This window comes from Liolophura sinensis, chromosome 7, assembly GCF_032854445.1.
Source record: "Liolophura sinensis isolate JHLJ2023 chromosome 7, CUHK_Ljap_v2, whole genome shotgun sequence".
NCBI classification, from domain to species: Eukaryota; Metazoa; Mollusca; class Polyplacophora; order Chitonida; family Chitonidae; genus Liolophura; species Liolophura sinensis.
Genome location: NC_088301.1, coordinates 57,557,550 through 57,580,773, shown reverse-complemented (window position 1 = coordinate 57,580,773; position 23,224 = coordinate 57,557,550). Strand labels below are relative to the sequence as shown.

At 39.7% G+C, this 23,224-nt stretch overlaps 1 protein-coding gene across 1 annotated transcript in view; it reads right to left on the bottom strand.

The window, feature by feature from the left end:
* LOC135471059 (leucine-rich repeats and immunoglobulin-like domains protein 2) overlaps positions 1-22,873 on the bottom strand; it is a 40,846-nt gene extending 17,973 nt beyond the window's left edge. Inside the window, 4 exon segments of the mRNA XM_064750108.1 lie at positions 3,875-3,946; positions 5,840-5,911; positions 18,459-18,530; positions 22,503-22,873. Coding sequence (XP_064606178.1) covers positions 3,875-3,946; positions 5,840-5,911; positions 18,459-18,530; positions 22,503-22,675 — 389 coding nt within the window. The 5' untranslated portion in view covers positions 22,676-22,873.
* Between the last annotated feature and the right edge of the window lie 351 nt (positions 22,874-23,224).

The following is a 23,224-nucleotide window of genomic DNA, read 5'->3' as shown; positions in this document are numbered from 1 at the left end:
CCACATGTGCATGTTGGGATCATAAGAGCAGATGTGTCAGCAGACTGGCTTGTCAACCAGCATCCTGTTCACAGCACCAATGTGTGAAATACCACCAATATAATTTCTACTAAGTCTGTTTTTCTCTCGTTTTCTCAGTCTCAGAAAAAGCAGCTAATTTAGTGAGATTCGGGCCAACTCTCTCAAGAGCAGAATGTAGTGCCTGTAACTAACTGCAAGTGTTTCTGCCTTATCAAGTTGTTCTTACAAGCATTTTTCAGCAGCAATAAATAGATTGTTTCTTGCTTATAGCTGTGGTCTAGACCACCCACTTTCTTAACAACCCTTTGGCATCCAGCTTAATGGAAGGTCCTACATGTTAAAGACCGCACAATAGGACCCAAATGAATAGCATTAGCGACAACACTATGTCCAACCAAATACCAAAACTTCTAGTGTTACAAAAAAAAAGGTTAAGTCGCATTTCAGACAACAAGAACAATTTAACTAATTTATTTAAATTTCCTTTCAGTTGTGCAAGATTATCAAGACAAGTGCCAAAGGCTATAAGTTGTCTGGAAATCCTTGATGAACTTGAGAAGGTTGAGTTTTCTTACTGGGGAAGCACATCTGCTGGAGACAGGGAGCTGATATGTGTGCTAGAAGATTCTCCTGTTTCAACCCCATAATAAATAATCTCATGGGGGAAGAGCTGAAGGCAAGCTCTATTCCACATTGTTAAAACCAATAAGTTTCCTGTGATGTAGATTTCAGATTGCAGATAACCAAAGGGGTGACCCAATACATTCCCTACGGTCCCTGGACACAGAGCTGAAGATGTATAGAGCAAGTATCACACCAACATGATAAATAAGAAGACTTGGGATACATCTATCCTAATACATATCAATGTATCCAAGTGAAATTGGTTACAAGTAAAACTATATAATATACTTAACAAAGATAAAATAATGCATGTTTTAAATATATTCTCGGGGGGGGGGGGGGAGTTTAAAGTGAGAAACAGGCATTTTTCCAATCAAATATTTCTAAAAACATGCAATTTGTGACAGAAATATGTACACTACAGTACACTAATATGGTGCATCCAGTTTCAGACAGTAAAAGGTATAGTCTGTCACTAAACAGACATCAACTAACACTGACAAATTAGCTAACCCTTGCAGCAAGTTTTATTGTTTCACAGCCACAAGCTACAGCTCTATTGCTTGCTTTGCTGTCAGGGTAAATTTAAACAAATAAATAAAGTTTGTGAGGTTTGTACTGGCATTTGTGGTGGGTTGGGGGTGGGGGGTGGGGGAGGAATTGGAAGTGTCTTTAATGGCAACCACATGTGAGCAGTGGGTGGAAGCAACTGAAAGAGATTAGCAACAGTTGTACAAAAATGGCTAGTATCACAATGAGGTGTCCACAATCCACACAGATCAACAACTTATTTAATTCTTATTTTCCCTGACGTTACCTGTATTAAAATATTAAACTCTTGCATAGGTGAGCTCTTGCCTTCTGTCCATAACATTTCCAGTCTTACAGCAGCTGTGTTTTTAAGGGCACCCAAACAGAAATAACTTAATATGTTATCATTCTCCTTCAGCATAACAATAAAACATACCCAATATTTCGTGTGTGTATTTATCAGGTATGTGCTTGATCATCACACATGGGTGGACACAGATTCACAGGGCTGTGGATAGCCTAGCCTCACCTGTTCTACTAACCGGCTTGTGTGACAGGTAGTCAGCCAAACCGAGTAAGCCAGAATGGCACCTAGTCTGTGTAAGGTGGTGTCCAGTGGGCATGAAGTCAGCCAGTTTTAGTGTAACTGTGAAGGGCAAAAGAGACAGCCTAAACCTAGACCTGCCTGAGGACTTGAGAGTTCTCCACACTTCAGTGACCACAACTAACAGCCCTCTCTAGCCTGACCTTTAAAAGCAGTAAAGCAATAAAGCCCTCATCTGACCTCATTTTTTTCCTTCTTCTTTTAGATCTACATTTCAACACAGCAGCCACAAACAGTGTGAGCCTACCAACAGAGGAATTCCTCTTCACAGCCTTAAAATCCGAGAAAGTCTAAAGTGCTTAATCCCATACGTTTTGCCAATTTCTCTCTACCTTCCCTACCCTACATTCATCCTGCAAAAGTACCATTAATCATGAATTAGAAGGAAAACTAGAGTACACTGGGCCATATCTACCCTTGAACCTAACAAGGTTAGAATGTGCTACAGCTGATGAGCAGAACCATGTTGACCAGCCCAGTAAGAGCTGAGCACTGTAGGCACAGAGGCTGTGACTGCAGAATCACAGGAGGAAGACATCTGCTAAACTTCCTTTCTCCAAGGAAGGTCAGAAGGCCAGGATTCCCAACAACACCTGTACCTTTCTGAAGGTAACTGAGAAAGCCTAGCTCAGCTGCCCAAACACTTCATCTAGATCGTTATCTACCCAAAGCTGCATATGCCAAATGGAGGCTTTGCTTCCTCCTGAAATTAAAATTCACTTGCTTCAAGATTAACCCTGTACACAAACTGAGCAAGTTTAAATAAAGCAGATACAGCCCACACTGTATACTAATTTCACACGCCTTCAGAAACACACCTAATACCCCAGCATGCAGCATATGTAAAACTATTTGACTGTTACATCACTCCACTAGTAATGTTGACTAGTGTCATTTTACAGAAAATTAACAATCTGGGAAAAATCCCTGTGGGTACAAAGGCTAACTTCTGGTGCATTATAACATCACTTCATTGTTTATAGCGTATCACCACACCTGCAATCATAGAACACCTGTGCATGTGGCTTTTCTAGTTCACTGATAATTGTGCATGTATCTATTCCCGGACTAAGTGTGACTATTGACAGCTACAGTGTGTCAGCATTACAGCATTCCAGATCACAGAACACTCAAGCACAGTCCCAAACAATAACTTTCTTTGAAAGCCAAGCCAAGCCATCTGCACCAAAATGTTCTTTTCAGCTCTCCTCCAGGGTTTACCGTGGCATGCTTTCTACAATTACTGAACTGAAGGAATGAGTTACCACTTCAAGTCTGCAAGCAAGGTGCACCCACTTCCGCTATTGACTACAGATTCATAATAATGGTTATCAAGCAGAAGTGTAGAGAGAAGCTTCACAAATCCTTGGAGAATTTTTTCACATTTTTTAATATTCAGGCAAGAATAAATCCTTGAAAATGAAGAATAAATTTCAAGTAGTCTAAAATCTAACATAACAAAGTACTAATCTTATGAAGCAAAGCATATGTGCCTGTCCTGAGTAAAAAAATGTTTTGGATACCCTTATATATATATCTGTGTACCCAAAGTTCCTGCAAGGGAGAGAACTGGTAAAGAAATCAAGGCCTGGGACTGAATGCAAAATGTGGCCATCTTTAAAATTCTGCGTACTTTGAACAAATAGTTGTCTAACACCCATGGCTTGTTTGAGGATAAACAGAGCCACTGAGACAAAAGGCATCTCATTCTGGTCAGGCTCCGCAAACACAACACCTAGCCCAATCCCTTTGTCAATACAGGCAGAGTCGCTTTTTTTCTGCTTGCAGCCACAATTATACCAGGCTTCTTACTTTCAAGTCCCACTATGTTTGCTCTATGCACCACAAGCACCATAATCTAAAAATATTTTAATCAGCTTTTTAAATGGAACAAAACTGACTTAAAATGTTATTCCTAAAACAAATGTATATGAGTACATGTATAGCACAGTTAGGACACAGTCCAGGCAGCAGTAGCCATGAACTTGGCTAATAACATGAAAAAAAAGGATTGCCTCACCTGAGCACAAGAGGCACAGCAGATGAAACTAAAGCTACACAAAACAACGGAAGAAAGTTACATTTGACACTTACAGGTATAAATGTGTTACACTGGAGTTCTTCCCGAGCCTTGGGATTTCAGTCAGTTTGTTGTATCCAAGTTTACTGGAAAATGAAACAGAAGAAATTTAGCATACAAGAAAGCTAATAAAACATTTCTGACTTCCGTTGAATTTTTCACATATATACTACATAAAAATGTCCAGAAACCACGAGCGCGGATACAATTAAGATGTTATTGTTCTTTCAATTTCTACAACAAATAGTCCCAACTATAATCATGTTTACTCGCTCGCGCTCTCTGATGCTGAGTTTTTGCACCACTTGGTATCATTTCAATTATACTATGGTAGTAGACAGAATATAATTAGAGGAGATAATTTATACAGATTACGGTTTCCTACGAGTCCTAAAACAGCAGGAACAAGATTATGTTTTCACTAACCAACCTCTTGTGAGAATCAATCATTTTTTGTACCACAAGGAAACTACCTTAACAAACTGCATTAGATCAACTGGGAATGTAATACTTATGCCACTTTTCACTACACAGGACATGGCTGAGCTATGTTTCAGGTGCTCTCAGACAGCCTGATCTCAGGTATCACACTCTGACGATCACTGAAGGAGTACAAGGTCACATGTCACAGAGGAGAAGGGACTGTAGTACGGGCTTCAGAGATGTCTCCTGGACACCGTACAGCCCCAACTTCCTATCACACTTCCAGCCATAATCTGGGCTTTCTGCTGTGTTTTTCAGCTGTGAACATAATCTCAATTGTACAGCTCAGAAGTGTCAATATTTGAGACGTGTAGAGGGTAGCTGCCATGTCAGGCTTTAAGGTGTCCTCTAGTGCTGGCTTTAACCCGGTGTTAAGATGGCCTGCAGAGCTCCACATTGGGCAACAACCGGGTGCGACAGTGAGCATTAAACAGTTAACTTTCTTATGGGGCATTGCAGAGATATCGCCCCAAAGAAGGCTTTACTCCTCAGCACCTGAACTTTGAATAGGGAATCAGGTCAGCAACATCTGTGTATGGCATCCAGCTGCATGGGCTATCAGTTAAGTGCAACCTATGGCTTGTTAAGGCATTACATTGGAATGTAATGCCTTCCCCATGGATGAGGCCAAACAAATATATTCCACCATCTGATAAAATAAGGTTGAATTTTTGTTGTAATGATGGGGACAATCTTCTTTTTCTATAAATTCTGTTTAACAACAAAAAATAAGTATATCCTTTAGAAGTACAAGAGGCTTCAATTTTGTGGATCTCTGCAACACACTCACTCTCACACAATGTAAATTTTGGTTGTCATGTGCCTAAAACTGATGGTGACAATGTTTTCACCTCAAAACTATTTCCAATCAACTATTGCAGAATATGTGGTTCCACTACACTCTACACTGAGGATTTACCACAGACAGACCATATTTTCACCACCACATTAGGCGCAAAATGATTTAATGCAACTTACAGATTTTTTCTCCAACATATTTACAACAACACTGGCTGCAGATGCTTCATTTTATACACCTACATACAGTCTTGTGTAGCATGACTTCTGTTATATCCAAGCATACCATATGCATGTACAGCTACTATACTTGGATGGCTTTCATTCAAACTTACATAATAAATAAATTTCTTGCTCGGGGATTTGTAACAGCTTATTTACACAAAGCTATTACAAATGGTAAATCAGATTTAACTCTGCCAAGTATCTGATCATGTGTTATACTTTGTGCAAGTATTTAATTTTCTAATGTGAATATGCAATGTAAAACAGAGAAATTAAAATGAGTATTTCTGTGCTAAATACTGTTAGAAATGCAACATTTTACTTTTTCATTGGCTGATGTATCCAATAGCCAATAAAAATGATACTCTGCCCAGTTGCCTCCCACCATAAAGCTAGCCGCCATTACTTAAGTGAAATATTCTTGAGTACGGCATAAAACACCAATCAAATAAATAAATGAAAATGATACTTACACATTCTTCAAAGCTGGCAAGTTCTGGAATACTGTTTTGTTTATTGAGGTCAGTTCGTTGTTGCTTAGATCTCTGCAACATATAAAACATTTTTTTTTCACAGAAATTTTCAACAGAACAGTTCCTAAATTTTCTAATATTATACAGTACATGCACACTTCAACATTTTAACTTAAAATTGGTACGAATGACAGTATTACTTTCTTTGCCTCAAATTCTGCAACATTTGCATGTGTTCAAATCAATTTATGCATATCACAAATTTGATTTTGAAAAACAGCAATACCATTCAGTTGGTAGGTCAACTGCAGATTTACATTGTAGGTCATTTATTAAAGTAAACTATGGAAAATACATAAATGTAACACACACCCTTCTTGTATTTCAGGTATTTAGTTACTTACAGAAGTTTTCTTACAAAATAAGACGCGAGGATGAACTTCAGACTAGAGATGTACATGTAAGCATGCAAAGCCTTTGCAATACAAGAACCCAGCACTGCATAACCACTGCAGGGAGCCGACCAGAGAAACAGTCAATATATAATCATTTAGTCTAGACTCTGCTATATTTAGACAGATCAAACAAGTGATGAAAGAGTAATTAACTGAGTAGTAAGATCAAAGGGAACACAATAGGGCTGATTGACTGGTAGCCTGAGCTTGTGATAGACAAATCTCAACAAATCTGGAGTGATGGATAAGCACTCATTGGGCCTACTGTGTTTGCACAGTGATGATACATATACTTTAGCACCCTCTGTTATAGCCTACCACCATGGAAATCAGGGCTTTAACGCATACACAGTGTGTCATCATCAACCCATTACCCAGTACTACTTTCACATGTCCACGTTTTTAGGCTTCTCTCACCCCTACCCCACTCACTTATCACACACTATTATATGTTTTCTGCACAGATGAAATTTAAATGGATTTTTGCATGTGGCCAATGCGAAAAATGTAACCATTACAAGGGTATTTTTTATTACCAAATTTGCATGTAGTATCACCTCAAAATTAGCTTGCATTAACTATTTACATTCAAACTGGCTACAGCTTTTTTCCCAAGAGGCAATCCTAGCACAGTACCCAAGGCTACTAGCAGAATATTACTGTCAATAATTATAACAGACTTTCTATATAAACTGCAGATCTTCATTCCTATAAAACACACCGCATAAGTCTGCAGTGCTGAAAGCAAGTACATGTAAATCAAAGAAGAATATTAAACAAAACACACAATGCAATCTGATTCAGGAAAACCAGATGAATCACAAGCAGAGAACACCTGCCAGGTGTCATAACACACAAACACAGGTGACAAAAAAATACAGGTACACAATCCATAGGAGGGATATCAACTTATGTACATGTTTATATGAAAGTTGGACTATTGAGCAGGTTAAAGCCAGTCAAAATGAGGGGTTTATTTCATTTGAAAATGGTGGACAATAGGGCTGTGTGAGGAATGTAACAGTTATCTAGTGCTGGTTTACACAGCCTTTTGTGGCAATGGGCAGGAACACTTAACATCTACACTGATAAGCACTGGAGCATGGGCCATGGCAGCGATTTACAAGATAAGGCTGCCACCCTGAACAATTCTTAGAGGGGTAATGTGGAAGCCGAGGTGCTCAACCCCCATCTACCTGTGGTCACTTGTGTCCGGTGATACCTATACTGCCATATTGTGTGGACTGGCCACTGTCACCAAAGTAGACTGTGAACCATAAAACCTGGTCCCATTGTCACCTGTGTGCAGACTGGAAACTCAACCTTCTACTACCACAGACATGTAGGCCATGGTATAGAGTGTACCTGTGTTCAAGGTAGGCCGTCGTAGAACAGCCTACCTGGCTCGCTCAGCACACCTGTATGTTTTTCTCCTTACTTGTAGATGTTCACATTACACACTAGATTATTAATGCATACACAAAATGTGTGACCAACAAGATTTTTACAATATTGTATTCCTCAAAATCGAAATCACAACTACATTCCAAATCTTACAGACAGGCTTTCATGAAAACTAAGTGCAAAATCTATCTTGTTTATGATATCAATAATAAGCTCTCAACAAAGCAAATGGTGGCCTTCACAAATATATGACAAATTCAGTAATATGATTTTCTTTTCTATTCCTTTATCACATAGTTCTTTTCTCCTCCACCAAACATCTGCCATGGGGCCCTCATATCCATTCAAGATACACAGCTCAAAACAAATCAGGGTGTCATTTCCGTACACCGAACTGCAGCTTTGGTTTTTGAATATTTATATAACAATACAGTGAGAGAAATCTAATTTGGAAATGCAAATTTATTCAACTTTTTCTGTATTATATGTATTTTTTATTTTTCTTTGACAGCAAGGTATGAACTAAGTGGAGGTGTAAATTAATTATTCTGCACAGTGCTGCATGTATCCAGTTGGGAATCTGAGTTTGAGCAGGTGAAATTATGCAAGTATTGGCCAAGCCAGCTATTCTGATTTCCATAGCCTTTCATGGTGTCCCCACAGCTTTCTTTCAAGCCAGGATTCCTGGGTGAAACTGTAAGCACAAAGTCATTTACCTCATCTATATGCGATAAAGACGCAGTTAGCGTTTTCACCTCACTGAACCCTAAATCTGTTCCTGATTTCTTCAATTAATGAAGAACATAGGTAGTCTAGTGTGAGACTTTAATGAGAATCCTCACCAGCTAGTGATGCATGGCTGGCGTCAACAAGATTGACAGCTTGCCCAGAAGTGAAAAAGTTTACCAGTTTAAAAAACCAGAAACCACTCAACTGATATACATATAATACACACATACTGTACATACATGTACATACAACGTTCATATGTATATGCATGTATAAATATCCGTCTTAACCTTTATACAATTGCCATACTGGTTTGCTTAGAAAATCCAGACATATTTATGACAGTATGCAACACCAGGCTTTCTTGAATTGTTTTTTTCCAAAGTGTGAAAACTGCCCTGCAGCATTCCTATCCACGCCTTCTTCGATTGTACACAAGTTAAAACTCAATCAGTATGTATTACAAAGCCACTTTACACTGGTGTTGGTTGTGTGGTGTGACTGTCAGCCCACCTGTCCCCCTTCAAACGTCATTAATCACTACAGTTTTTACTGTCAAAAAACACACAGAAATAGCACATTTCCTCAGCTTCATACTAAAACACCCAAATAAATGTCAACAGCATGCACTAAACCCTACTTGATCCAGCAACTTTTTGCCTTTGCATGAGAACACGTCCATCTATCTATTTCAATGTGGTTATCTCCCTTTTAAACTTAATGCAATAAATCTTATGAAAGCCTGAAATATCAACTACTGTAAACCTTCTACCACAAAAGGACTTTTTACAATGGAATTTATGTATACAATTATTGTGAAAAAAAACGCTCAAAAATGATATGTTTGTGTCATTTAAGATGCAAGCTTCATAAAACTGTGCAAATTATTTTTCTACACATTATAGTTCTCTAGGAATGTTTCAAAAATTGGTTGCACAAGAGGTTGAAATGGTCAACAACAGCCTCCAAGACAAAGTTTTGAAGCCTTCAATCCCACTTTAAACCCTTTCAATGTCAAGTCTGAATTAAATGAAAGCCAAGTAATTTAGTCTTCAACATAATAAATATGTCAAAAAGCTCACCTTATGAGGTATATCCTCAGAACTAAAATCTGAGGACTAAAATAGCATGATCATGCATGTAGCTATAATGTATAATAGCCTGGTGAAACTGAAACATGAACAATCAAACTGGTCAAAGTCAGAGTGGCGGAGTAATGTTTGCCATCCATGGATGCAGGGGAAGGATTACTTCTGGGGTTGCTAACTGGAGTGCAGGCTTTACCATTCTCTGCAGGCATCAGTGGCCATTACACTAGATGACATCCTGTCAGCCGACGGCCTATCTTGCTGAATTGGATTTTCTAAACTTGGAACAATAGTTGGCTGCAGTAATGGGAGTGTTCATCTCGCCTTCTCTGAAGCAGCAGGATGGACAGAGATTGGCAGTCCGGCCGCTCACTCTACCCTTCAGCTGTCATAGCCTTAAATCTACCCATTTCTCTTCAGCGGCCCAGTGAAAATATATCGATAGGCCAATCCAATCAGAGACAGTTCTTCTCTCGCATCCAGAAAATTGATGAAGGTTGTTATTTTTCCATGGCCATCAATCCCTCGCCAAGCTTCCTGTCGGGCACAAGCGCTGTATGTACAGCCTTAGATATACCATCAAAGCTTTATGAACCTCAAAATTGAATCACAACAGAGGATCCATCTTCTCTGAAGCATAAACAGCTAATTCCTTCTCTCCCAATTAATTCCCACTGATCTCAGCACCCATGCAAATTTCAAGGAATATTTCATACTTTTCCCCTTAATTTTCCTCAACTCCTCAATATTCATATTAGGCTAATGTGAAAATTAATCTTGCGCACTACAGCATCTTTGCAAAACAAAACAAAATCCATTTCCAAATTTTTTTCAACACAAAATAATCCACCAACCCCAGAAATTAGACACGAGGTACAGAATCATCTACTGTTAATCTGACTTCACAGACTATCTGTTCAAATAACTGACAGTCTGTGCATAAGTAATCAGATTTCTCCTCAGCAACTTTGAACATCGATGAAAATAAAATTACAACACAATCTCACTTTCTCTATCTGGTGTCTTTCAATTGTAATCAAATTCCTTCATGACCAGTATGTTTGTTGTTTACTTGGCAAGCAAGATGGGATTAACAATGGATGTGCTGAGTGGTGTTAAAGTTGGTGTGAGTTACCATTGTTATTTAGTGTGGCACACAGAGACCTGTCAGCCTCTCTCAGGACTCCCAGCCCTCCTGTAGCTGCAGGCTGTCAGGACAAACACCTACTGCTCTCCATACACTGCTCCAATTGACTTTCTATCATGCCATTAACAGCCTCATGAAGACCCTACATACATCTAAAGTATTTCTCCTATAACAAAGCTAATGGCTGGACCATCTAGGCCTGTATTGCAGAAAAACCACAGCCTAAAACAGCGCCTCCTTTGTAGTTCAGCTCACAACGAACAAGACATAGACAGCTCCAGGCTTATCAGTAGTCATAGAGGATTTCAGGGGGAAAAAAGCCATTCATCAGCTTGTCACGTTACAATTACAGATGAAAGTGACTCCACCAAAATCAATTTCAGACGTGTTAAGTTTGCCACCTTACTCACGTAATCTAGCCAAGAGAGAAAGCCTGGACTTTGGCAGCTCAGTGACGGAATCATCCGGGGGGCAGATCTATGTATTATTATAATCAAGATTAAGTGCTGAATGGGAAACACGACAAAATCTGCAAAAATATACTTTCAAAGATAAGTCACACTTCTTTTTTCCTATATGCTCAGCTAATAATAAATTTAATGTGCCAAAGAGGAAAATAAAATTATCCCAAAGTGCAAAAACATGACTCCCAATTGAAAACTTACTGGGGTTGATCACCATGAAGTTGCTTCTTCTCAGGGTTAACACACACAAAACAAAGAAAAAACACAAGATTGCAACAGATGAGGGAAGTGCCAGATGTATGTGCTGGCGGTGTGAGAGGTGTGGGTACCGTTGCATAGAGGCAACCCTCTATTAATGTTCCTACAACTACAACCAGCATCTCCCTCCAATCTTGCTGTTTCATTTGCCTTCAGAGATAAGTAAGCAGACAGGACAGAGCACAGTGCTTCACCTAGGGACATGCACATGTGGGGGAGCAAGAAACGCCAAGGATAAATCACAGTTATTTTCTCAATAGTCCTGACTGCAAGGTTAAGACTATCTTAGAGATGTAGAGTGCTCCCACACACATTGAATGTTGTACTGTGGATCTCAGCCTGGCAGGCCATGCAGTGAAATCTGGATTACTTCATCAGCTGCGTGTAAGCCTCAGAGTACACAACGCCACGCTTGCAGCGATTGGTGACAAAAAATCCTGCTAGAACCAGGAGACCTTCATCAAGTCATTAAATTGAGGCTACCCATTCATACTTTATAGTTGAGATATGACATGAAGTCAGGGTAGTCACCCAAAACTCAAAACACATGCACTTTACAGAATCAAGACATTCTTATAATATTTAATTACGATGAAATTAACTTCTGTGCATCATAACACAGTATATCTTATTAAATAAAATGTACATCCACGGAAATGATACCCTCCAATTACATGTAAGACCAAATTATGTGATGGAACAACCCTGATGGAAATAGACAGTACCTTATAGTGTGTATTTCTGGTTCAAAGTTGGCCTTTCAGAAAGGTTACGTCTGTCTTTCTAGGCAAAATAAATAATTTTCTCATAGATGCTGGTGAAAATCTTAGTTTCATTCCCTCTAAGATGAGACATTTTTATATTTGTCATTGTAAATACATTTATAAACTTTTGCAAGCAGCATAAAATTAATGACTTTCAAATAGTTTGTAAGGTCTCGTTTGTTGTATCGTGCAGGCTTTGATCAGCTTTCCAAAAAGGGCAGGCAGATCTGAGTTTATACACATAGTGGCTAAACTTGCTAAATGAGGAAATCATTGAAGTGTGGGTTAATGGAAATCACCTCTGCAGCACAGATGATGTTCCCAATCAATACAGCACACAAGATTAATGGTGACTGATGTCTGGCTGGCCACATGTGTCGGATTAATCCCCAGTGTGGATCAGCTGGCCATGAACTGGCTGGGAAGTGACCAGTGCATAATGGTAACAGATCAGCTAGGCCCAGGGATAGGCCCATCCACAGATCAGCTGGGGGAAATGGAATAATGGCTACATATATAGAAGTACAATGTATGTGTAAGTCAAGGTGGGGAAGGGATGCAGAATAACCATTCTACAAGGGTTGGGACCATAGACATAAGGGTGAGGCACGAAGTGACAATAATGAAGTTTTTTTATCTTCATCTCTGTAGGTTCAAAATTAAGCACTATTCGATATTCCCTAGAAAAGGAAGTTCTGTTTGTTTTTGCTTAATTTTCACTATCCATCCTTTTTTCTCCCTTAACATCGCATCAGTATTTCTTTAGTGCCCAAATTTATTTCCTGTGCTGCAATTTGAATTGAGATGTGCCTTGAGAAGATGGGGGGCAGACAGTGACTAGATTTAACTTCTGTGGACTGGCCCAGTGGATTTTCCTTTTAATTAAAAAGAGAGAAGTAAATAGGAGTCCCTAGGCAGGGGCACAATGAGTTTGTTAGCTCAATGTCCCCAGTATTTGTACAGCACGTTACAAGCTGTATCGCCTTGTGTGCCGGCTCTTTCACTGACTTTGCCCAGGATAGAAAGAAAATATAGGCAGCAGTCTGACCCCTGTCACATCAGGGTTGAATGTTCCCATTCCCACAACAAGCTCAAGTGCTAAGCCATCTTACCAACGGGGCTATTCTAGATTTCTGATTGGATGGCTCAGCCTGGATCAAAGGTAAAGGGGCTTTGGGTAATCACCAACACTGTTAATCCCCCCTCCTATTCAACAAAGTCCTCACTGATTATAGTTTTTATTAAGGGAAGACGAGGTAGAAGGCTGGCAAATTTCCAGCAATCTTTCCTTAGCAACAGATCAGTGTATTCATCCAATAGTAGAGAGTCACACCTGAGTTCAGGTATATCGACCTTCAGATACTGAGTCTGATTTACTTATCCACAGAGAAAACTCACCAGCCCTGCACACCTCCCCCTCCACCCTCACGCTCTTCAAAAACAAAATTCCTTTAACAACCTTCATGACCTGTACATATACAGATTGTTAGACAGGAACCAAAGAACTTAAAAAATCTTAAGAATCATAAAATACCATGTTAAAATCCTGCATTTTCAAAACAATATAGGCACCAGTCTGCAACATTTCACAAATTTCAAGTTTTTCACCCCAGAGTCAAAAGGACCTGTTGCTTAGCACTCTTGACACAGGTGTATCAATGCTACGAGGAAATGAAATTGAAAAAGTTGTACGAAAGTTCCCTGAAAGTGTCCAACAAGGGACAATTTGTTTTGATGACATAATGTCATCAATGATACCACAATATGAGATTTCATGAACAGGTGTTCTCCTTTTCTCAATGGTGCACAACTTATGCATGTCATGATCACTGGAATCAAAATGACAGGGGCAGAAGCTTCTTTAAGTCACTGAACACAAGAGCACCTTCTGTAAAAGAGAATGGATCAGATTAATTCCTGGTGCGGATTGATTTACAAAGGACAAAATAGCTTCAATCCTTTCAGCTGTCTCCGTAGGACACCCCAGTATAGAAAAGCTTCAACCATATTTTATGTGTTACTGACAAGAAAGTAAAGCCATCGTGGTATCAGGCTGGCATTTGATATGACATTTGACTGGGGCCAGTCAAGACCAGGTGCTAATACAACACAGCTTTGACATATGGAAGGAGAAAAGAGTATTGCTGAATGCCACCCACATCGGCCCAAAAACTACCAACACAAAATATATTATAAACTTGCATGTCAAAATGTCTGTAGAGCACAGAAAGTGGCAACTCTCAAGCAGATTTCCGAATGTCTGGTGATAGAAAGCAATGTCATTAAATGACTGATATATATTCTTGTGCCCAACTATATGTTTGGGGAGATAGGTACAACCACTCAGCTCAGATCTCTTAACACAAACATTCACTATGTTAACTAATTCTAGCAACAAAATGCCTATCAAATCTTCCACACTATTGCAAATGAAGAATAAATACAATTTGGTTGAATTTCCACCAAGGATGAATCACTGCAAATTACAGGCATCAGTAACATGGAGAAAGGCAAAAGTATTGAAGACATACTGGAGGTGTTGCAAAGATAACAGGATAGAGAAAATAACAAGACAACATTATCCTGCACTGAGGACAATGGATACACTTAATACACCCCACCCCAAACCCAAGCAGTTCCAAAAGGGTGAAGGTAGCTAAGTAAAATGTAACAGCAGAAGTGTAGGTAGTCAGAGTACCTCTACCTGGCTGTGTAAGTAGCTCAGAGTGACTGGGGCAGGTACAATAGGTAGACAGAGTGACAAACCCCAGTCATCCATTCAAACTGTCTATCTTTCTGTTCAATCCGTGAAAAGATGGCCATTGAATGGTGTAAAAATCCACTAAGTCCTGCTGGTGAAGAAAAGGGCTGATCTGTTCTAGCAAACTAACCTGGGAGATAGCCGTCACTTCAATAACACCTCTCCCCCCCTCCCCCTGCCTCACCTCTCCCCCCTCCCCCTGCCTCACATTGCCCCACTATACCCCTCATAAAGCTAAGCCTTTATCTGGGCCTCTTTTCACACCCCCGTTGTATGGCGCTCCTTTTGCATATGTGTAGCCGTCCATTCAGAACATCTATTGACCATTCTCTACAAAGGAGACATCTCAAATGGAGAATGGGCAAATTTTAATGAGCCTGTTTGGGGTATTACTCCAAACTTCCATTGTTCAGTAGTAATTCATAATAAGGCTTCTTTTCACATACTTTCCCAGAGAATTAGAAAATGGCCAGAAAAAGAAATCTGATGCATTTCATCCTGTAGAGGCTCTTCAGGTAAAAAGCGATCAGAGAATCTGGCCACTTCACACATCTCAAGTAGGGTCTGTCAGAGAATAGTAACTTTGTCTTGCCCCATCCCCTGCTGACACCAGGATTCATGCATTTTGATTGAGAAGCTGTCTCCTTACAGGACCCAAGCTTCACCTTTTTCTCCTGTTCACTCAGAAACACTCTCCACTTCCCATGTTTAAAACTCTCTTCCACAATGTCTCGCTTTCTGTCTTTATTTTTTTTCCCCATTCTTTCTTTTAAGCACCTCAACACCCAAAAGACTGAGTGAGTGAGTGAGTGCTTGGGGTTTAACGTCGTACTCAACAATTTTTCAGTCATATGACGACGAAGGAATCATTAGGGTGCATGTACGTGTAATGTGCCCCCTTGTTGCAGGACGGATTTCCACTGCTCTTTTATTTAGTGCTGCTTCACTGAGACGACTTACCGAAGGCAAGTAAGCTGATATTATACTGATACGGATCAACCAGTCGTTGCACATCCCCTTCATGCTGAACGCCAAGCGAGGAAGTTACAACTTCCTCTTTTAAAGTCTTAGGCGTGACTCGATCAAGGATTGATCCTGGATCTACCGGTCCCGAAGCGGACGCTCTACCAACTGTGCTATCCGGGCCGGTACCAAAAGACTGAGAACACAACCAACCATATATATATATATATATATACTATCTATCTCACGGCAGCCACTACATTCAATTTTACCTGGTCTTACCTATTCTAATTCAGAACAACTGGGCAAAACCTCAGTAACAACTAGTGAATCAAGTCAAGAAAGTTCACTTCTGACTAACTCACATGTATTCACCTACATGTGTCTAAAGCATTCCAAGAGCAATTGTTCCATTTCATTAATAACTTTTTGTCAGTTTTTTTCTTATCAAACAAACAACTAATTCCTCAAGAAATCAAACAATACCAAACTAGTCAGGGGCTAACCTGTGGTACGCTTGGGCTTACAACTGAGTAACTGTGTGTGCGTGCACCATGATTTTCTAGACAGAGTGCTGCATACATTCACCCCACAGCCCAGCATTAAACCACAGCTAAACAGAGTTTATGAGCAACTGTAAGCATGGGGCCAATAGAATGGCACTAACTCTGTCTTCAGCTGCCAGGGTAACTTTCTATCCTCCTAGACAAGCCAGACATTTACCACCAGAGCATATTTTCACACTTTCTACTAGATAGTGTCCAACATTATGTGTGCTGCTTCCACAGATTAAACTCTATAGAATCTATCCATAAATCTGAACTCTACAGTAACAAACATATGACTGTGGCCAAAGCAAATGTTCTACACTGTCAGTTCCTATCGTATTATGATAATTTCATAAATTTTCTCGGCAGAATTGGCATACATAATGTCTTCAGTAAGATGTACTTCTGTTAAGGGTAAACAAATATGATTAAATAACCTGCAACCTGCATATACACATTCAAAAGAATGTAAAGAATAACAGAGGTTTAAATATTTCTTAAAATTCATGTCAGCTTTTAGTGTTAACATTTATCCATGAATGTAAAATATATATTAAACAAAACAGAAATAAAAAAGCCACTGTCTCTCACTCATGCAGCTGAGTTTTTTTTTAAAAATATGGATTTTGTTTACACCTGAAGTGCAAAATAGGAGTCATGAGTCTTGGTAGAATCCTATTCCTGTGGATTACCAGCAAGGCATGATTAAGGATTACTGTCACCAGTTCCACCTGGGGAAAGGCTATCATCAGCCATAACAATTACAGGTACACATTAACACCTGGCTAATCCTCTACTTCTACCCAGTTCTAAACCCAGTGCTCCAAAAGTGCAGGATTGCCAGGCCACCTGGGCAGAGGAATTATGTGTGGTGACAGGGGTCTGAATCAGTGCAATAGAAAACAGGTGATCTTAAGAGACGCAGATAATGAGGTAATCACCTGAAGACAGTGTCACTTTCACCCATTACTCTGACAGGTACTTTGTCACTCAGCAGGTAATACTATCAGCCACTCAGGACAGGTAAACCATCAAACAACACAAAACAATGACAGAATTGCCAAAAACCTATAAGTGAAAAGATTCCCATTATAAAGAATTCCAGGTAAATTTCTGTGATGTAACAGCCCTTTCACAGATACATTTACATGTGAGATCTTCTAGATGTGCAAACTTCATAATTCTATCTTAATCTTTTTGGCCTGTTACAAGGGCTGTATCAATCAGTAGTAGGCCAAGTATGTGAGACAATAGCAATATGTATGTGCCTATAAACTGTTACTGATCCAGAGCTGGCTAGCCACACTGAGCTAATCACCATGCGTGACCTTATACCACCCTGTTCACAGGTACTAATTTATCACAAATATGTACATGTGAGTAACCAATGACACAGCCTTGCTTTGTTCTGAGGCTTTTAATCATGTGTGGCAATCATAGGTTCTCTTGATTCTCATGCATCTTACTTTCTCTCAAATGTCTTGCATCACTCCCATGACCCTGTCCAGTGATATACCAGTTAATTATACAAGGCATTGACAGTTTGCTTTCGATTCTCTCCCTCTTCCCAGCAAATGTGGAACAGGCCCAGATCTGCCACTACAAACCCGCAGTGGAATGCTATCCTACGCCCTTTCTCCTCAACAGTATGTTTTTGCAACTGTTTCTTACTTCCCCTGAAAACAAGGCCTGTCTTCCCATCAGGTGTTCAAGTCAAAGTGTCTTTCCTCACAGAACTCTCCCCAACCCTCGGCTTTTCAGGCCCATTTTCTCAGAGAGGCTTCAAGCCAGAGCACATATCAAGGAGCGTTTGTAACTGCTGAAAATCTGCCTTCCACCACCACTCTCGCATGTGGCAGTGAAATTTCTGCACCCTAACTACCCCCCAGCCAAGGTCCAAAATAAATAAATATGCCAGGCTGAGAGCCCAGGCCCATGCTCAGGCCAATCCTGAAAAGCCAACTTGTGAGTTTGCCTATGGCTTATTAAAGAGTTATCTTCAGAAAGGAACACACATGGTTCAAACAAGGCTACTTACAGCTGCTCTAATTTGAGTAATCCACTAAATGCCTCCTGCTGAATGCTCGAAATGCCATTGGATTGAAGATCTCTGAAAAAGGAAGAAAACTGCCATTAACAACACAAATTGCATGTAGGCTAACACCTGGACTTGTTACATCACAAAAACCTATGATTTATGATTTACAATCTGCAGGTTACAGGACAACAGTTTCTTGCTTAAGGCAGTTAAAGCAGAGCCAAATGCAAGATTGCCAAATTAGAAATTTAAATCTATATGGCAAGAAGTAAATAGTGCACATGTGTGTAACGCACATAAGCCTATACAATGCCATTTTAGATATATGCAGATCAATATGCAGTTGGTGCTTCGTACTGCAAATATAGGATTTATACATATACACACACCTATTATTCTTAGATCATAGATTTAAAACCAATTGCAGCCCAAACAATTTTACTATTGTCTTAAATAAAAATGAAATTTACAAAACGAGGCATGCCTATTTTGTCCAAGTGATTTCCTGTTAGGAATTAAGGAAGGGGAGAGGGGGCATCAGGTAAGGACCATTATGAGAGTGCCTGACACCTCTTCCTCTGTGCCCCTTTAAAGACTGGGTCTAATCCTCTGGCTTTGGAGTGCTGGTGATAACCCTGGTCTGTTTACTCGCCACCCAGGCCAGACCAGCAAGACAAGGTGCAAACTGTGGCTATGACCTTTAGAAAGCACCTTCCCCCCATGTCTATCACGGTGGGTCGCAATGCCTGCCTGCCTGCCAGCCACCACACACCAGGTCCTTGCCCCATACCACATAATGTATTTGTTATTCTCACAACAAAAAACACACATCAACTGCCACTTCCCTACTCCATAGTAACTATCTCTTCACAATATGAGGTAACTTTCAAACTTCTCACATTTTTAATATGCTGTGCATAAATAGAGCATGCAATTCAACAAATATCAAAATGGTACTGATATAGTGTATGGGCCTCCTTATTTCAGTCCATAAACATATTGAATATTATCTAACTCCAAAAGATACATACATACAATTATGGAAGATGTGCAATATTTTGCAGAAAAAGAACATTTTCTCAAAAAATGTGACTGGACTTACTATAAACGTTCAACCCTATCAACCTCTGAAAGACTTTCCAGTGGAATTTATGCATACAATTTAATTACAATTAAACTGACACCAAAAATGACTTGTTTGTGTTACTAAAGATGCAAGCTTCAGTTCCCTCAGAATATTTCCAAATACTGGTGGTTAAAAATGTTGAAGGATTAAGACATACCATCTACAATATTTTGTTCCAATTTATGGAAATAGAATCCACTTGTTACAAGGCATTATTCTGTATGCAGTTACACAGAATAGTTTCATAATTACAAAAACAGATGTAAACTGATGCATGTATACAAAAGCACATGCAAAATCCCAGAAATTAAGGCATTTTCCTACACAAAATGTGTGTATCTGCATTACTCAACAACCTGTACAAATTTAACAATTAATGTATGCATATATGAAATTATTTTACTTCAATGGATTGATACAAAAGTGAAATTGATTTTTATTTGCAAAGTTTAATGTGTTTCCCTTCTTTAGTAGGCAACTGTACATTGTTGGAATAGCTTGATAACAAGAGTATTAACAGCTGACTAGGTTTAAATAAAGGGAGGTGTCATAAACTTCTGCCAAGTTGAGAGTGCCTGAGGGCAAACTGTATTAAACCTGCTACAGCCCATGGTTCTGAGGTGAGTTACCAGCTTCACACATCAGCTATGCGACTCCTATGCAAATCAGGCCTACACCTTTTTGTACCCATCTCAAGATCATCTCATTCATATGATTATAGGTGACTTTCTAAGTGACATGTATTCATTTAAAGCAAAAGGATATCCAATTAATGCGGCAAAGCTTTAGGCCTAGACTGCACATGGCTGGAAACACCACTGTTCATATTATTCTGAGCTAAACCAAGATTGTTTCTTTTTCTACTGCCTGTCAACACATGGAAGGCACAAAAGCTGATGTTGACATCACCTAGGTGTAGTTGTTTACACTCAAAGCAGGGTGCCCTGGAAGCCGACTCTCAATTTCCCCCCATCCCTAGCACATGTGTAACATTGATATGCCTCAAACAGCCCAGCATTTGGTGTGGAATACACCTCCAGTCTGAAACCCTTCACGGCTCCCAAATTTGAAACCAATACTGTAGCAGGGCAGCTATCCAAAGCATGCCTTAACTGCTCAGATCTTCGTGGAGTACTTCTCCAGCTGTGAGAAGATATGAACAGCCAGAACCCACTGAGTGGGTCTCACAACAGCCTTCGCTCTTACAAACTTCACACCCTTCACCAGATACTATCTCTGCCATCAGAAATTTTCCAGTCATGGTTGTAATTTTATGACTAAAATACTCCATAAACCTCACTGAGTGTTTCAGTTACCTCTAGGTTCTAGCCAATCTGTCATGGTCACAATAGCTGGCTAAACTGACACACACATTACTTCCATGACTCTGCCAATGCCTGCCTATATCCCAGCTTTATGCTGTTGTGGCATAAAGACAACTGTCTCATTGATATTTCTGAGGACTAAGAGAAACTTACACAATTTCCTTTGTCAGCACACAAAATTTGGATACCATGTTGAGTTACATGAACTATTCATTGATTGGTATTTAACATGATGATCAACAATTTTGTCACCTGAATGGAGGCCTATTGTACAATTAATGCCATGGAGTACATGTACGAATAGTGAGAATAACCAAGTATGATCACTCAGCTACTGGAATTACAGTTTCATGCCATAGATACTTTCACCTTTTAACTAATATAATACTATAGTTCAATATACAATACAAGAAAATATCACCCCACACAACTCACAGAATATTTCACATGATTTAGAACCAATGGTGCAGAGGTTCCTACCTGAAGCTTCTACAATATTGGAATCAACATGACTCTAGATGCAGTTATTTCTCTTTCCCATTTATGACACATTTATGCTACAATTCCTCATATTTCACTGTCTGTATATCTGACAAGTTTTATTAAACTTTTATATTTTTCAAAATGATTACAATCTGCTTTCCAAGTTTACAACTTTGTAACATTTTAGTTACATATGGTTAAAAAATATATCCCATAACCTACAAAAGAAAACAATGCAGCATACAACCCAGAATGTACAAGAGTGACAACATATCGTTACAAAGTGAAACATTATGACACTAATATTACATAATACTCAAGGGATGTAAGTATAATTCCACACTTATAGACAAGACAAAACAAGAGTTGAAATGGCAAATAGTGACAAAAATTATAATACTTTGTTTAGGAGTATAAAAATAAACAGCTTCCATTACATTTCATTTCTGGTACAATATTACGCATTTCAGACACATTTTTAGTGTGCTATTTGTGATCTGGTGTACTGCATGCCACTGTAGGTGTATACCTTCAACTTGAGTCCAAGTATACATTACTGTCATCAAGCACTGAAGCGAAACATGATTTTATGGGGTAAGATAATACCCCTCTTGGGCCAGTGCACTGTTTGCAGGGAGCAATTTAACCCAACAGATATCTAATTCGACTGGTGTACTAGCCCAAGTACAGTTAGGTATTGGGACATCTGATTTGAGTCATGTGCATGGTCAGCACAGGGATAAAGACAACTATTATACCTGCATGCTAACTTTCCCTTATGTATTGCATCTGGCATCAATGGAGGCTTAGCTTCAGTTCACTCAATGAAGTTTGCGTACACAACCGGCATACTATACTCACTGACATAGCATCTGCATGTCAATTTATATATTCTATGCAATGAACAAAAGGCACATTCCACCGTCTGAAAGTCTTCAGACATAGGAGAATTTCGATGGCAAATGTACAGTAAAGGACGGTGTTGCCAGATACACGAGGACTACTGGTCTGCCAAAACAGGTCGAAGAACGGTGGGGGGACCCTTACTGGACCGAGCGAGCGACCGACGGACAAGCAAACAGCTCATAGCAAGTTTACAACCGTACTTACATTCTCGTAACCCACGATGGAAAGCTTTCCGGTAGTTCAACCAGCCCCATTCTGCTACAATCCATCATGTTTCCGAGGCTGGAACAGCCCAAGGTATCTCCGTTCTCGCCGTATATCTCCTTCACTCCACTAAGGACAACAAAAGCATGGAAGCACAACAACAAGACCGCCATTTTGATTCGGGGCCCGAAAGCCCTCGTCTGTAGCTCCCGTCTTTTCGCGGCGTTTAGTCAAGATCACCGGAGTATAGTTCCTCTGGGATAACTCACAGACATTGCGATAGATGTACTATCCACTTCCCTGTTCGATCTGAATGCTGTAGTGTCCCCAGGTAAGAGCTCATATACTCTTCTCGTCCGACATAGCAATGTTCTGTGTACAACTGCGCTCACCACCCACGTTTTGGCGTGAATACATTCCGCTGCGGAGAAGACCTCGCGCTGATTGGCTGACCTAGTCACGTGCTGCATAAATTAACACCCATGGCTTCAAATGCATAAGCAAAGATCAATCAAACGTTTAATGTGCCGCGCTTGGGGTTTATTCACTAAAATCCACAACCTAAGATGCGTGGCGAAGTAAGCCGCTAAACAGCAATCTTGTTACAACCAAACGGAAGACCACGTAACTTTAATATTAGAATATGTTCGTGTGAAATGAGTTGTACTACATATATACCCAAAATAAGATGTGCAATTAATCGTTGATATACACTTTGGCCT